The sequence below is a fragment of the Esox lucius genome, chromosome 1 (assembly GCF_011004845.1).
Source record: "Esox lucius isolate fEsoLuc1 chromosome 1, fEsoLuc1.pri, whole genome shotgun sequence".
NCBI lineage: Eukaryota > Metazoa > Chordata > Actinopteri > Esociformes > Esocidae > Esox > Esox lucius.
The window spans coordinates 30,398,391-30,415,440 of NC_047569.1; the positions used below are offsets into that span (position 1 = coordinate 30,398,391).

General features: G+C 38.8%; 2 protein-coding genes across 2 annotated transcripts; both read right to left on the reverse strand.

The window, feature by feature from the left end:
• Nucleotides 1-1,956: 1,956 nt before the first annotated feature.
• LOC105024137 (calpain small subunit 1-like) lies at nucleotides 1,957-7,260 on the reverse strand. Its single transcript, XM_010893859.4, has 11 exons — nucleotides 7,168-7,260; nucleotides 6,833-6,904; nucleotides 6,659-6,695; nucleotides 6,313-6,408; nucleotides 3,686-3,743; nucleotides 3,395-3,459; nucleotides 3,241-3,309; nucleotides 2,905-2,983; nucleotides 2,601-2,717; nucleotides 2,447-2,505; nucleotides 1,957-2,218 (listed from the first exon to the last, which is right to left on the reverse strand). The coding sequence occupies exons 2-11, from the start codon at nucleotides 6,877-6,879 to the stop codon at nucleotides 2,192-2,194; spliced, it is 654 nt and encodes a 217-aa protein (XP_010892161.2). The 5' UTR covers nucleotides 6,880-6,904; nucleotides 7,168-7,260; the 3' UTR covers nucleotides 1,957-2,191.
• Nucleotides 7,261-9,891: 2,631 nt separating this feature from the next.
• LOC105024138 (calpain small subunit 1) lies at nucleotides 9,892-16,097 on the reverse strand. Its single transcript, XM_010893861.3, has 11 exons — nucleotides 15,969-16,097; nucleotides 15,670-15,739; nucleotides 15,125-15,158; nucleotides 14,811-14,903; nucleotides 13,446-13,503; nucleotides 12,834-12,898; nucleotides 12,528-12,596; nucleotides 12,219-12,297; nucleotides 11,928-12,044; nucleotides 11,762-11,820; nucleotides 9,892-10,651 (listed from the first exon to the last, which is right to left on the reverse strand). The coding sequence occupies exons 2-11, from the start codon at nucleotides 15,714-15,716 to the stop codon at nucleotides 10,625-10,627; spliced, it is 648 nt and encodes a 215-aa protein (XP_010892163.1). The 5' UTR covers nucleotides 15,717-15,739; nucleotides 15,969-16,097; the 3' UTR covers nucleotides 9,892-10,624.
• Between the last annotated feature and the right edge of the window lie 953 nt (nucleotides 16,098-17,050).

Genomic DNA, 17,050 nt, shown 5'->3' on the forward strand with positions numbered 1-17,050 from the left:
TTAGCATCTTTCATGAGCGTTCAGCTGCTTGATAAAGTACAAACTGCCAAGCCACCCACAAACCCATTGGTTTAGTTCGCTAAAAGTGACCCCTGTTCACACGCTATACACAGGCTGACCACTAGGGACATATCGCTTATTCATGTAACCAGAGCATACAATATATAAAGGCACACGTTGAATGTATTTTTTTTCCTGCAAGGTGACTGTTGATCACAAAGTGTCTCATTGCCAAGGAGTGCAAATGTCAACCTGACATCTACAAGGGCCAAATATTGGACTGGATACTACTGGACATCCCGTGGGCTAATTCACAACTGGATAAAACAGTTCTGAATATTTTGACATACACTCAATTGAAACAACATATTAGGGCCTATAAAATAATTTTATATTTCAATAATAATCTTTTTGTTGTGAATTGTGATTGTTTTTCTATATTATGTCTTATTTCCATTTTGTATGTGTTTTTATTGTTGTAATACTGGGTTCAGCTGTAAAATAAAACTTGATCTCAGCTGACATTGGTCTCTGTATGAATACATGTAAAAAACACAATAAAAAAGAATCATAAAAAAGGTCAGAGTTGATTGTTCACAGCTTGACTTGGTTTCTTAGATTATGGATCAAGGACACCTACAGAAGAAGACTGCCATGTAAATGAAATAAGGACCTTTGAGAATGCTGTTATCATGAATATCAACAAAGTAATTATACAATGCCCCTACACAAAGAATACTAATAAGAGTGTTGTAAAACTTTATTTTGAGAGTCCCAAATGTATGCCTGTAGATGGTCTACATTTGTCCACTGACTATGAAACTAGCATTTTATCTAACTATGTACTAAACCTAAACCATATTCTAATCCTAACCTTCATCCCAACTCTAACCTTAACAATCACCCTAAACATTATTCTAGATCTAACCCAACCATAGCAAGCAGGTGCTTATCCACAGATAATTGAAAGTTTGTTGATAGTATTTTGCATGATTTAAATATGTTTTAATAACATGTAAAGGTCTGGGTGCAGCTACAATGAGTGGTATCGTCAGCATATGCACTGTTGTGGGAGATCTATCGCATGTTTACTTAGTATCAAGTAACACTCAGTTTTATTTAAACAAATACTATGCTGATAATTTTAAACTAAAATAAACATATCTTTATTAAACGTGTCAAAAATTAATTCAAACTATACTTTGATGTAACTAAAGGCTATATCAATCGATTAAGCTTATCCCACAAATAAAAAACATTACCCTGTTTATATAGTGTTTACAAATGAATATAAAACACCCTTTAAACGTACCTTTTACTTTTCTGAGTGGTCGTGTTTCCCTCTACCTAGCCAGACAATCCAATCCAAGAGAGCACATCTGTTACCTGGTTTATCGATCTGTCCTACCCCCGTTTCCTCAGCGTCACTTTTTTTTCTCCAGGTCAGCTCTAGACCCATAGCCATTCAGTACAACCTCGTTCTTGAACGTTGCAGATAGAAATATAAAAACTAGAGCCATAGTGAGAACTTGTTTTCATGACTTGGAAACACATGCTCGTTCAATTTGGCATATTTCTATCTTAACTTTCCAAAACGATGAGACTCAGTGAACCCGCCCCAGGTCAGATGACACACCGTCAAGTCCCTCCTCCGAGATCAGGCCCCGTTGAACAGCCGCGATCGTTACTCTGGGAACTGCCCTGGTACCAGTGAAAGATTTCAGCAGCCACTCTTTGGTGTGCGTCCCCTTTTGCCCATGCAGTGTGTAAATAAAGTGAATTGGCAGTCATGTTTTTAGGGCTTCACTTGGCAGTGGAAGCCAAGAGGTGGTGATGAACAACTAAAGATGAATCAACTTCATATTTGACTTTGGTTTGCAAAAGCTATCATTTAAACACAGAAAATAGGGATAAAAAAAAAATCAATAAGAAAGGACAATTTTTGTGAGAAAAAGCTGAACATTTACTGATTAATTAATTTATTGACCACTAAAGTTTCTGACATTCCATTACATGACTGTATGGCATGTTTAACTAAAAGCAAATTTATGTTAATATTAGAAAACATCACTAAAATATTTGTCATATTAAAAAAAAGTATTGCATGATTTGCCATGTTACAATGCTGCCATCTAGTGATGAATTGCATGATGCAAAAAGGAAGAGCGCGAGATAGGCGTTGTCTGGTGATTTATGAATACATTGTCAACTGAAGCCACTGTGGAAAGAGCAAAAGACATTAGTGGTGAGGTTGTTTAGGAATAATATCAATGCCTGTTTTCAATATCCATAGCCTCAGCACCCCCCCCCCCACTCAGCCATCAGTACCACCAAAAATCTTCCCGGGGCTATGCCGGTATCCAGTCATTAATCTCATACTAGCCACACACCCTAAACAACCCGTTGAAATCGGCAGAAGTCAAGCAGACTGCCATCACTTATTTACCTCCTGGATGTTAATGCTGATAGTTCCTGCGTTGCCTTTGTCCAGAGTCTTGAAGAATCCTTAAGATTCACAAAACATTATTAGCAGAGGGTTATAAAAAATAATTTGAACTCGGCCAGGCTGAGTGTTGGTGTATTGGGATGTAGTGACTTACGACACATGGCGTCCAGTCTAACCAGGCACCCTATGTAGTTGTCGAAGTCCATGTTGCCCTGCTCATCGCTGTACCTGCGCGTAATCATCTGGATGAGGTCGGCGTTGAGAGGGAAGCCTGCACATGGACAAAACAGGAGGCACAACGATGAGACCAAATGCATTACCAATGCAGGAAATAGCTAGCTTTTGTCAGTCGTCATTCATGTTTTCTTTTGCCCCTCTCATTACACTCTTTAGAGGCCTACGATGACAAATACACATTTGTTTTTCTATTTTTTGGTTCTTCGGATCTTATATCTCACCTGCAGATTTGAAGGCACCTGGGAGCTCTGTTGAGCTTATAAGTCCTGAGTGGTCAGCGTCGTATGTTTTGTAGATTGCCTAAATCAGAATGGAGATGAGGTTATGCAGAGAGGTCAATGTTCACAGCAACTTTTAAGAGTGAATCAATGTTACATTTATCAATTTGATTCTCACAGTTGTCCAATATAAGGACTATTCGATGTAGTAGAGGGTGCTATATGAATCCCTTGGAAATAAATGTAAATAATTTGTTGTTTAGGACAAAAGTTGTCCATGATGCTACACTAATTGTAATAGGGTGCATACGTCAGTATTTGCAAGAGGACTGAACTCACCTGCCATTTCTTGATGTTGTTCCACAGAAATTTGAACTCTTCATAGCCAAGCTTTCCTGAGCTGTCACTCTGTGTGTTTGGGTCAAGGTAAAAAGGAATAATATAAACTAGTATAGTCCTTCATCCTAATAGAAATACAGAAGTGAAAGGATACGTCCATGACAGCCACCATGCTCCGGCATGACTCAATGCTGAAGCCGTCAGTTTTCAGGTCCCTTTCTGGAATAAACACAGTGCAGAGAGATCCCTCCTTTACTACTATACACATTGAAGATTTGTGCCTAAACCGACTCCTACTAGCATGCATGAAGCAGATTTTGATATTAGTCAGTGCGTGTGTGTGTGTGTGTGTGTGTGTGTGTAGACATCGATCTTGTATCATGTATCTCCATTACACACATGACAAGCACTAGCATAGGCACAATCTGTAAAAAACAGGACTGACGTTTGCTAATAATCCTGTTGAGGATTTCCATCAGTTCATTAGGGCTCACCTCCAGGTCCTGTAACACAAAGATACACAACATAGGTACACAATCTGATAGAGTCCTATACTACAGATATATTTGGGCAACACATTTGCTGCATAACAATCAATAAATAATTCTAATTCTGAGATGTAGTGCATGCTCAACATTCTGGAACTAAATTTGTAGTATTACAATTGCAGAGAAAAAGTGATTTCAAAAGCAATTTTGTCCAGAATGGCTAAGTTGGTAAACCGTGAAACTCACAACTCCCAGATTAAAATCCAAATTGGACAAACTAGCAATTTTGAATCCTGTGTTGTTCAACAGCTGACTGAAGATGGGGAATTCCCAATCGAGAAGCCTTAGCATGTAGTTGCAGTGGCCACCTTTTGTAGCCAACGAGTATTAATAAATACAGTACATGCACCACAAACTAGGTAAACTCTGTGATTTGTTAGCCGTATCAGTAAGCTGGGCCAGTTGTCTGCAGCAAAATCTCAAAAATGCATTGTTTAGTCCAGAACAAGAACATCTGATTGAATTATTGGCTTGATTGTTAGCTTATAAATCTAGTGGTGGAGATTAAAGTCTCTGGGAGAAATTAAATGGCCATCCCAGGTGATAGTTTGGAATACTCCTCGCTAAATGGACCCATCAAACGGAAAACTGTTCCAAATGTTGAATCTTGGAAACTCCAGCTAACAACAAGATGAAATGTGAAACTATTCAGTTCAGATTAAGCGAACTTTGGCATGGACTGGACAGATCACTTTTGGTTTGCAGATGTGTATAGATGTGCTGTATATGTACCTCCAGGCAATAAAAGTAGTCTTTAATCATTTCTGGGAATTATACTTCACATGTTCCATTTTAGCAAAAATTCTTATTTCAATATCAAACCATCACAAGCCAAAGAGCTGTTGCAACATATCTTATCAAAACACCACTTCACGTGCAAGTTTAATCTACAGTTAATTGTGTTAATTGGATTAACTGAAAAAGGGATTATTTTGGCCACACATACACATACACAATACACCAGACAACAAATCTTCATTCAGGTTGATTGGTTGTATCACTCTTTCAAAATCGTGTTACCTATAGTAAAACATAAAGAACCCTTTAATTCCATATGTAGTATTCTTTACACAGATGGCTATACATGCAATTTTGCAACCCAGAAAGGTCCTACCTGAAGTCAGAAAGGGTTCTCCATTGGTGATGGTTGTATAACCTGTTTTTCTGTCAAGTCAACCAATACCAGACTAGTGCCCAGAAGAACATGTAATACACGTATCCACGCCTATCTATATGTTTCAAAAAGCATTAACACCTCCCGCACCCAAAACAAAACCAACAAGTAAGTAAAGCCGCCCTGATAGCTCCAATCCCAGTGAATCACTTTGACATCACATTATAACCATAGAGAATACATTTTTTTGTGCTGCCTTGACAACTAGAACCACTTGGCTAAGATCTTTACCATTATTCAAGCCAGTCATAAAGTTTAAGTCTGGTCTACTGAATGCCTCGTGTATGTTGACCGCAAACAAAGACTCTATCCACCACATCTCACTGTCGGGAGGAGCCACATTCTGAGGACTGGTTTCACATGTAGTGGTGTGGATGGGTGGGCGGAAATGTGAGGGGGGAAGGGTTGGGAAGCTAACAAGGCTTAGCTAATGGGAGCGACACCAAGGGCCTTACTGATTGTCACAGTTTACAATCAACCAACATAGTATACAGTATCCAATATTAGATGTGGAACCAAGGATGGGTGGAATTACTGTGTTGACTTATATAAGCTCTTCACTTCCCTGAACAACATAGAGACACTGTAGTGGTAAAGGCAGATTACTGGGAAGTAACGTTACATATTGTATTTAACACTGCTGTATTGTGAAAACATGATATTCAACATATAAAGTGTTATAACACACAGTACAATACCATAACCGACTGTAAAACACTAAAAGCAATTGCAGTTGGAATTAATGAATTAATACATGGATACATTTATGAAATTCATTGAGGGGAGGAGTTTGTATTTCACTGTATTCTACTACAACCACATGGTTGGCCGGGTTTATATGTTTATCTAAGTTATATAAGTATTTGATGTTTTGTATGATTTGCATATCTAGAGGCCTTATTGAATACTTTCAAACTGGCAGCCAATCAGCTCAAATGGACGTAGCAAAATGTTAAACATTTTAAAGGTAGACTCAAGGTATACTGTCTTATATACAACAGCTTTCAGCATGTCAATATTAAGGGTTTGAACCAACTGGTATGGCCAATATACCACAGCTAAGTGCTGTATCTAGACACTGAAATGTGTCTTGCCTAAGAACAGTTCTTAGCCGTGGTATAATGGTCATGTACCACAGCCCCTCGTGCCTTATTGCTTAATTTTAAACCAGGTGGTTCAAATGCTTAATACTGATTGGTTGAAAGCTGTGGTATATGAGACCACAGGTATGTTGTCCCATAAGTTTTTAATGTTCTACTGCTTGTAACTGGTTTGTGGTTGATATGTTGATAATACCTAAAACTACCTGAGTACAGGAGGAGTGCATAATGTTGAAAACGAAGTGCTTACATCCCCAGCAAGTTGCAGGAAGACTCTGTGGAACTGGTTTTCCTCGTCATTCACATTTGGCTTAGGAGCGTAGGCCAGAGGTGTACGTTGTGGGATCTAGGACACAAACACAGCAACCAGGCTCTGTCAGCATTCACAATTAATCCTCCTGACTACAATTCCCTCCGAACTGTAGTCTGGGATGCCAGACAACATACACCAACAGCTGTGGCATGGTTTGTTCTGAGGAGTAGTGTCTCCTGAAATGGTCCATTCCATTTACTAGACTATTTAGATTTATAGATGAACAAATACTTATGTAACACTTATGTAAATCGTTATAAAATGTGCTAAATGATTAACTCACGGGATTTGAGTGTGTAAATTGATTTGGGTTGATGTTGCTGTTGGGGAAATAAGATCACAGAAGGTACCATTTTACTGTCCGCAAAGTCACCATTATATTCAGGATGTATACCGAGATAGACTGTGTAATTGTGTGTATTTGAGTGTGTGTGTGTGTGTCAAGAGCCAGGTTTACTTCACAACATCCAAGACGCCACCAAGTAGTGTTTTGGCCAGAAACATCTTGATGAGGCACACAGGTTCCAACCTGTAAGAGAAGCCATAAAAAGAAATAAAATGGTAAAATACCTAATATCTGATGAAGAGTAAACTCTACTAAAAACAAACAGAAAGACAGAGAATCCAGGAAATGAATTATGTCCACCTGTAAATACTTTCCCCCTGGTATTTAATCAGCAACAAGACAAATACTAATTCAGATGTCAAAAGTGTTGAAGACCAAACAATTAAACAAGAAGCAGTCAGGAAAACTTAAGTTAAATCTGCCCAAAAATTGCAAAGAATACTCACAGTGATTAACGTGTAGATGAAGTTGTCAGAGACTGACTGGCTGCCACTCCTGCCAGGTAGCCTATACTCAAAAACCAGTTTTGCAAGAATTTGTTTTTCAATGCATAAGAGGCCCACGGCCCCGCCCACCTCGCAACATTTAATGAGAGGCAGGTTGGGAATGGCTGTTGGCAGGTATAGACACACATATCAGTTGCTATAGTGCCCTAAAATGCTGTGTTGATAAAATATCTAGTAAAACATTCCAATCCATGGATTCCCTTACAGAAAAAACACACATGATTGCATTCATCATCCATCTTTGCTGGCACTACTTCATTGTTAACCATATTTTGAAAGCTGTTTTTGCTGTGTTTAGTCTAATACCCACACCTTAATGCATCTAAAGTGTTGATACACATGAAGTGTTTTAAAACACACTATGTGTACTCTGAAACACCCAAAGTGATTGTATAATCTGACTATTATTGATGCATGTTTTAAAGATTTAGTATATGTAAAAGCATCAAAACACCAAAAAAGGCCTTGTTTTCATAGTTAAGTCTTACATCAACTCAAACTGTACAATAATCATAGCATCCCTACATACTGATCCCTACATTACATACCCATGAAAGGTGTCCTCTGCACTTTGAGCAGTTCTGAATCAGAATGTTAACCTATTCCATTTACCTGTTCCATAGACATGATGCCTATGAAGTATGATGGAAAGATAATAGCTGCATGCTATGATTGCTTGGCAGAGTGAGGATCAACAGATACTACAGTAGTGGATGGATAAAAAATGCACAGAAGACAAAGAAGACCCCTTATCAAGCAAAAATGGGAGTACATTTCACATTCAAAAATACATCTATTGGTCTTCTCAATTCCCAAACACTTACAGGGTATTGTTAAAAGAAGAGGTGATGCAACACAGTGGTAAACATGCCCTGTCCCCAACTTTTTGAAATGTGTTGCTGGTATCAAATTCAAAATGGGCATGTATTTTTCCAAAACAATAAAAATTCTCAGTTTCAACATTTGATATGTTGTCTTTGTACTATTATCAATTAATATACAGGGCTAAGGTTAAATTATTTGCACATCATTGGATTCATTTTTTTTTCTTTTATGGACTTTTCAAAGATTTAGCACATTTTGAAACTAAAAGTAGTCCATTCTCCTCCCATTCAGAATACACACCTTTCATAGTCAAAGGCACACTTTGTGTAGGAGCTATTGAATCTTCAAAGGTTTGGCAAATTTTCTAATCAAAAAAAAACTAAAAGCCATTGATTGTCATTCATCCTCCCCTGATTCAGAATATGCATTTTTAATAGCCATGGCACACCTTTTGTAGGAACTATTGAATTATAAGTTTTAGCAAATTTTGAAGTGAACAATTTTGAAAGACTAAAAGCCATGGATTGTAGTCCATCCTTCCCCAATTCAGAATATGTATGTTTTATAATATAACAACAATTGATAGGAACACATTTTGAAATACAATGTATCGAAAAAGTAAATGCTGTGGATTTTAGTACACCCTCCCCTGATTCAAAATATGCATTTTTAATAGTCATGGCACACGTTTTGAATTTTCTCTTCTTTTTATACAATTTTGAAATGTTGAATACAAATTTTAAAAAACATGGATTGTAGTCTATCCTTCCCAGATCCAGAAAAGGTACGTTTTACATTATTACAACACCTTTTGTAGGAGCAATTGACGATTGAATTCAGAAATTGCCCCAAAAACATTTAATCATTTAAAAAATATATATTGTAGTGCATCCTATCCCGATTCAAAATCTGGTAATTTTCATTGTCATGGAATGCTTGACTTTATAGTTATGACAAGAGAAAACAAATATCCACCGAATGTCAATTATAAAATACCTCGCTTTATTTTAGTCATTGCAACCCTAGCATGCTTTGGCTTAGTACTACGACTGATATAATGTCACTATAGTCACTTCATGAAAATAACATCGGTAGGTACTAGATAAACCGAACAAGCAAGCTAACCTGCTACCTAGTGCTGTTGCCAAAGAAACAGATTTTGACAGGTCAATGATATGCATCTGAGTGCATTCCGGAACCTGAGTCAGACAGGTGGAGCCCAATATTTGTATTGAGGCAGAGCATACTCGCATGCTTACAACAATAGTTTCATGCTAAACAGCAGTAGTGACCAGCCCTGCTGCAGGAGTTCTTAAAGGGACACCAGAATGTCCACCATGGGCTCAGGAGGGAGAAATCCCGGTACCAATCCGAATAAGGGCAAGGAGACAGACATTTTGTGTTTTTCTTTACCATTTATGTTAACAAAGTGCTAACATATAAAGGTGTTGATAGTTCAGGCATGCCTTTTGATGTCTATGCTGCTTTCAGAAGACATCAATCTATTCTTAAGTAGACATTGCTCAGGAACCGGTAAAACAAAAACATGCTTGTGAGCTGAATCTAAGGGTCAAGCAGCAAGACAATAATCATCTATTCTACATCAGAATGGATGCATAGCAATACGTTTAAAGTTCTGGAATGGTCTAGACCAGTCAATGGTTAGACATAAACCTAACTGAGGACTTGAAACCAGCAGTTCATTCTGAAAACCTATAAACGTCTGATTTAGTTTGGCATAGAAAAGTGGTTCAAAATCTTCCACAGCCAAGTGAGATTGATCTGGAGCTGTTTGGTTGCAGTCATTGCACACACACGTTATTCAATGCAAGGAGGCCATTGTGTTCTCACAGTTTAATATTGGTGATGAATAATTTTATTTGAATAAATGAAATGAGTATACATATGGTATCATTTGTTTACTTGTTTGAAGATCTGAAAACATCAATTGAAAAAAAAATGCTAAATTTTAGATAAGGGGACACATTTATATGACACTGTTTTTCTTAAACATATGAAAACACTGGACAGTTTGTTCAACAGAAACAGCTGAAACATCACTTATGGTATTTCAATCCAAATCATTAGAAATGTTATACTGAAAAATCCAGAGTCGGTTAAACATTCTAGGTTACTGTGCACCATAAAATACACTGCTGATTCACTTATATATGCTCTTCAATTCTACTGTCCGCTCAAAATATATCGATAATGTACAGGTGAAATTATTAAGGGGATATGAGATAAATACTCAATATTTTCACCCAAAATAAAAAAAATATTCTCAAGATGTTAACAGTTCTAGTTTCAACCCTTTGCCTTAAAAAGCCTCCTCGCCCTCCAGAAAGGGTTCTTGAAATAAATAATGTTTGTGCTCTATGGGAATTAATGTGGATTTGTGACCCAGTGTTTTTGTTTTGCTGCCATCTTGTGACAAATTCTTGAATTAACATTCATGAAAATAAAAAGTAATGAACTACAATAGCAATGGTATTATGAACTACAATTATAAAATGACGAACTGATGAATGTAGAGATGAACGTAGGCTTTTTGAGGGCTTCTACAGATCTTTTATGAGTATATGGTCAACAAAAGCCACTGTGGAGAGAGTCAAAGACAAAGTTGCGGTTATTTAAGTGGAACATCAGCAATTACAGCGATCAGCCATAACATTATTATGAATTTGGAAGCCAAGTCAACACCTTAAACTCGTTGTTGTGTTCCTCAAACAATTTTTGCTCTGTGGCAGGGCACATTATCCTGCTGAAAGAGGCCAATGCCATCAGGGAATACTGTTGCCATGAAAGGGTGCACATGGTCTGCAACAATGCTCAGGTAGGTGGTACGTGTCAAAGTAACATCCACATGAATGGCAGGACCCAAGGTTTCCCAGCAGAACATTGCCCAAAGCATCACACTGCCTCTGCCGGCTTGCCTTCTTCCCATAGTGCATCCTGGTGCCATGTGTTCTTCAGGTAAGCGACGCACACAATCCCGGCCATCCACGTGATGTAAAAGGAAACATGATTCATCAGACCAGGCCACCTTCTTCCATTGCTCTGTGGTCCAGTTCTGATGTTCACATGCCCATTGCTGGCGTTTTCTGAAGTGGACAGGGGTCAGCATGGGCGCCTTGACTGGTCTGCGGCTATACGCAACAAACTGCAATGCACTGTGTGTTCTGACCCCTTTCTATCAGTACCAGCATTTACTTTTTCAGCAATTTGAGCTACAGTAGCTCGTCTGTTGGATCGTACCACACGGGCCAGCCTTCACTCACCACATGCATGAATGAGCCTTGGCCGCCCATGACCCTGTCGCCGGTTCACCTCTTTTCCTTCCTTGGACCCATTTTGATTCTGACCACTGCAGACCAGGAACAATTCACAAGGGCTGCAGTTTTGGAGATGCTCTGACCCAGTCGTCTAGCCATCACAATTTGGCTCTTGTCTAAGTTGCTCAGATCCTTACACTTGCCCATTTTCCCTGCTTCTAACATATCAAATTTGAGGACCGAATTTTCACTTGCTGCCTAATATATCCCACCCACTGACAGGTGCCATGATAACGAGATTATCAGTGTTATTCACTTCACCTGTCAGTGGTCATAATGTTATGGCTGATCAGTGTACAACAATGATTAACCTTAAAAATGCCACTTTACATAAACAGTTAAGATGAAAACAGAGCAGATGGTAATTTATTCACCTCCTGAATGTTGACTTTGATGCATCCATTGTTATCTTTGTCCAGTGTTTTGAAGGCCCCTGGAAAAGCATCAAACACTATTACGGTAGGGTAACAAAATGAAAATTGTCTGAATTCAAGGACATAGTCAAGCTGAGCGGTAGAGTTTTGGAATGTAGTGACTTACGACACATGGAGTCCAGTCTAACCAGGCACCCTATGAAATTGTCAAAATCCATGTTGCCCTGCTCATCGCTGTACCTTCGGACTAGCAACTGGAAGAGCTGGTCGTTCAGAGGGAAGCCTGCAAGTGGACCAAACAGGAGACACAACGGTGAGACGCATGACTAACGCATGAAAGGGGTAGCTTTCATCAGCTGCCATCACCGTTCATCTTGCCATGGTGACTGTACTATTATAAATGCCTTATGACAAATATTCAATTCCAAGGTCTGGTTCTATTGACCTCTGAGCTCACCTGCAGCGTTGAAGGCAGCAGGAAGCTCATGTGAGCTGATGACCCCAGAGCAATCTGTGTCATGTGATTTGTAGATGGCCTGAATGAAAACAAAAATAAGGTCTCACAAACCGGTCAAAGTACTCAGCATGTTTTATTAAAAAGGCGAATCAACGTGACATCATTTAAAAGACTGTCAAAGGGATGGAGTGTAAGGAGTGTTGGACACCTTGCAAACACATTTGCAAAACAATTTCTAGACATTTCCATGACATGAAAGACATTCTCTACAGGTCAGTGTCTAAAGGTTAACCAGAGGACCAAACCCACCTGCCATTTCTTAATGTTGTTCCATAAAAACTTGAACTCATGGAAACCAAGCTTCCCTGTGCTGTCGCTCTGTGTGCTTGGGGTTAAGGTAAAAATACAGGTCCTTGTATCGCCTCCACCTCCCCAGAGACCAGGGTCCAATACCTGTCTCAACTTAACCCGTTTGCCAATTATTCCAACTGTGAATAAATGAATACAACTAAGGACACGGACTGTATTTAAATCAAGAAAAAAACGTTATATAAACTATTCCGACAGTGCAGTATAGTTCTTAATTCTAAGAGAAACCCTGAAGTGAAAGGATACGTCCATGACAGCCACCATGCCCCTGCATGACTCAACACTGAAGCCGTCGGTCTTCAGGTCCCCACCTTGAACGAACACAGAGACTGCCTCTTCACTACCATAAACCACACGATGAATAACTACCTTCATACCTTTCACTGTGAGCTTGAGAGTGACTACATTTCTACAGCTGCAGCCCAAAGACTTTTTTTAAATCACAGGTTCCACTTTTAATGGCATTTCAGACTAAATGGTATAACCTCTATTACACAGTCCTAAACACTTCCAGGTACAAAAATAGTTATCCCTCCAAACACATGAAAAAAGAAAAATACTTAACAGTGTTTTATGTTACAAAATCAGAACCACAATAAAACTGCTAGGAAGATATAATTAATGTGTATTTCTCAATGAGCAAGCTTCTAAAATAGTTCCTAAATTATAATATAAAAATAAATTTTGTGGGAAAAAACCTCAAATAATGAATACAGGAAATGACAGCAGTAGTGCTGTTTGCCATTTAAAAAAACATTAATGTTTATAATTTATGCAACATCAGACAATCTAATGTCAGTTCAATTGATATTAGATCACTGACAAGACCCAGTGAATTTGCCAGATGCTTGGACTCACGTTTGCTAATGATCCTGTTGAGGATGTCCCTCAGTTCAGTGGGACTCACCTCCATGTCCTAGAACACAAAGGTAGACATAATCTGTTTGGTGTCCTACAGCTCTGGGACAAACCATAAAGTCAACCAATGTTGTTTTTTTTTGGGGGGGGGTACAATCGTGGAACAAATGTGTGTGTGTGTGTTATCGTAACATATCACAATAACAAAAACATAACAGATTTCAATGAATCACATGTTGCCTCCACTGATCGGTAAGGACTCATTCATGTCGGCTAGTCATGAAGGCAACTATTATCAGGCATGAGCCTGGCAGGCCATGTTATGTCACCACACCCATCCATGACTCATACAGACTTTCCTCTCCAACCCACACATACCTAACAAGATAGGAGAGCCGGGTCGTAACTAGCTTCCACACAAAGTCATAACTATGTCCCGATCCTGTCTATTTCAACGACTCATCTTCTGAAAATCTTGAAACTTGTATTATTCTGCTAGCCTGGTGCCTAAATGTTCATTAAATTTTTCAGATTTTTTTGGGGAGTGTATATCCAATTTTCACTCTGTGGCTGTGGTATGAATATGGAAACCAGAGCCGCCCTGTCAGACAATGGTAGGATTGCACAGAATCTGTCGCAGTTTATTCCCACTGGAATAGACCAGAGGTTGGATTGTCAGCAAACAACGCCCTCAGCCTCTTAATGTAAACGACTACTCGATCCAAAAGCAGTGAGATGTAGAGAAGCAGAATGTCTGTGGAGCACTTTACTTCATAACTGTAATCAGAGGGCAGGATCAATAATTTAAGCCAACCAGAGCTACCAGTGGAGTCTACCAGCAGGGAATGATTGACAGCACATACTTGTTCCACTCTTCATACTTGTTCCACTCTTTCTGGTTGTCTTGATTAACCATTGTCAGGATTGGCCTTTTCAGGACTTCCCTTCAAAGTCATCCCACCCCAAAAAATGTATACCACTGAATATACCACAAAATACTGTAACTTCAATTAATAATTTGTAGAATATATTTCCTAGGTTCAATGCATTGTTTGATATACATTACCATGTATCGTAGTTTAATGTCACCCCTTTTAACAACTGTGTTTTGTCCTTATAGAAATCCTTACCAGGAAACACCCAAGCCTGATTATACAATGCCACACTTGATTTACTGTACTCGATGGCCAAAAACCTAAGATGTCTCCCAAAGACTCATAAAAGGACATCAGGTATGAGAGCAATTCCTTCATTGATTTACCTATGCTCTTCACATCTCAAAACAGGAAAGGACAGTAGGTTTAGAAGTGAATATAAGACCTGATTATAGGAGAAGTGTATAGGTAAAAAAAAAAGAGTACTAACATCTCCAGCGAGTTGCTGGAACACCTTGCGGAACTGCCTCTCTTCATCACTCTCATTCTGCTCAGCGTAGGCCAGAGGTCTGCGTGGCGGGGGCTAGTTCACAAATGCACAGAACAGGGCCTGTTAGCTTTAACACTCACATCCCTCCTCAGCACAGTCTGGGACACAGGCCAAGACACACCAACAGATGTGGCTCATTTCCTCACAAGAGTAGTGTTTGTTTGCAAAAGTTTCCATTCCGCATTCTGCACTATTATAAGACATATAAAAAATGTTCTGAAACGGTTATCACCAGTGTTAAAGGGTTAACTCACAGGATCTGGTACAAACTGATTGGGATCGATGTTGCTGTTGGGAAAACAAGGAAACAAGAAGGACTGTCATTTAATATTCATAAGCAGCATAGTCTGGATCCTGATACTGACTGGCTGAAATCCAAATCAAAGGTATGACAAAAAGTCCTTTACACAGTCCTATTTGCGTTGTTATTGGCTTTATAACAGTAGTAACTCAGCTGTGGTTTGTGGTATACTGCCAAAAGACCATGGTTTAGGGCTGTACCCCCAAACTCTGCCACAAAAACAGCCCGTAGCCTTATATTAGTCATATGACACACCCATTTGGGCCTTATTGCTTTAATAAACCACATGAATGACATTCCTTTCCCCAGTTACTGTTGTTATTATGTGCACAACCCTTTTGTAATGGTAATATAACTCCTTAGGCAGTATAGGTACATACTCTGTGTTACATCAAATGTAACAACCGCCTAAGCTATGTTACATTTGCCATATACCGCACCTACTTTATACTGATAAAAGTGTGTTTGTGAGCGTATGTCAGCAAAACACAGTCCTACCTCACAACATCCAGGATGCCTCCAATTAGTTTTTTGGCTAGAAACATCTTGACGGGGCACAGGGAAAAATCTGCAAACGCAGATATATGGAGAGACAGTTAAAGAATGAAGATATACTGTCCATTACAGCAAGACGTAAAATAATATGTCCGCCTCTAATTATTTCTTGTAAAACTTTTCACGCAGGCCTTCAACATTAACAGTAACGTCTGCAGTAGTTGCCAAAGGTGACGAATATATAACAAATAAAGGGTAATCTGTCAGAAATCACATCGCTTAACACTGAAAAGAATACTTACATTAATGTCTGAGGCACTCTTAACGTGTAGCGTATAAAATCTACGGAAACGATGATTTCTTTTTCAATGCATCACACAGCTCCACCGCCCTTCTAGTGCGCACTTTAGGCAGAGGTTAGGAATGTCCCTGGGTCCTACTGTCCGTTCATATATCCAGTCTGGCTTTTTGCGGGTTCATATGATGTCGACGTTATCCGGTCCTAGTCTCTAGTGGGACATTTCACTTGAATTACACTCAACAAAAGAAACAACCATGAGATGAGTATCAGTTTTTAGTTGTCAACGGATAATGTTGCATCGTCAGTGTTAAGCACGCTTGTTGACGTTATTACTACCATGTTAAGCTGTATTAATTTGTATGTCAAGCAAGCTAAAATCGTATTGCTTGAAGAACTGTTCTGACTTTTGAATTTACCGCTCCCAAATTGCGAGTTCCCATTTCTGAAAAAAATTCTCAGAAAGCTTTGCCACACGACACATACACAAGCAACGACACTTGCATTCACTTTTACTCATTTATCTCTCAGTGCTAAACTTTCTCAATTTCTTTCTCCACGTGTTGTGTAAATCAGAATCATTTGACAGCTAGCCATCAAACTAATTATATTTTCCATTGAGGGGATATTGTAGTCAACGTTTTTTATGCCGTTTGGTTTTAGTAGATGTGTTATAGTACATTTTACAACTTTATTTATTGATTACTGGGAAATACACAAGTAAATTGAAGTACCACATTAGTAGAAGTAGAAAGAAATCACAGCGGTTGTCACCAAACCTTATCGGGAATCTAGCCCCGAAACAAAAATAATGAAAACACCCTAGGCTTACACTGAACTAAATTATAAATGCAAAATGCAGTGTTGGTCCCATGTTTCATGAGCGGTGGAAAAAGATCCCAGACAATTTACACGCTGTAATATCTGTATTAACATAAATGTGAAGTCCAGAAGTTAGGGCATAATTATTTTATTTCAATTGCCTGATTTCCTTATGAACTGTAAATCTGTTAAACCATGGTTTAACAGATTTGCATACTTATATGCATACGTATTATGTTTTCTCTACATCTAAATGAAGAAATA

Excerpts from the sequence above, each read along its gene's own strand:
- LOC105024137 (XM_010893859.4), bottom strand. The coding sequence starts at position 6,879 with ATGTTTCTGGCCAAAACACTACTTGGTGGCGTCTTGGATGTTGTGAA. Across the intron at positions 3,310-3,394 it reads GCATGGTGGCTGTCATGGAC|AGTGACAGCTCAGGAAAGCT; the intron begins GTATCCTTTCAC and ends CCAAACACACAG. Across the intron at positions 2,219-2,446 it reads TCAGCATTAACATCCAGGAG|TGGCTTCAGTTGACAATGTA; the intron begins GTAAATAAGTGA and ends CTCTTTCCACAG.
- LOC105024138 (XM_010893861.3), bottom strand. The coding sequence starts at position 15,716 with ATGTTTCTAGCCAAAAAACTAATTGGAGGCATCCTGGATGTTGTGAG. Across the intron at positions 12,597-12,833 it reads GCATGGTGGCTGTCATGGAC|AGCGACAGCACAGGGAAGCT; the intron begins GTATCCTTTCAC and ends CCAAGCACACAG. Across the intron at positions 12,298-12,527 it reads ACAACATTAAGAAATGGCAG|GCCATCTACAAATCACATGA; the intron begins GTGGGTTTGGTC and ends GTTTTCATTCAG.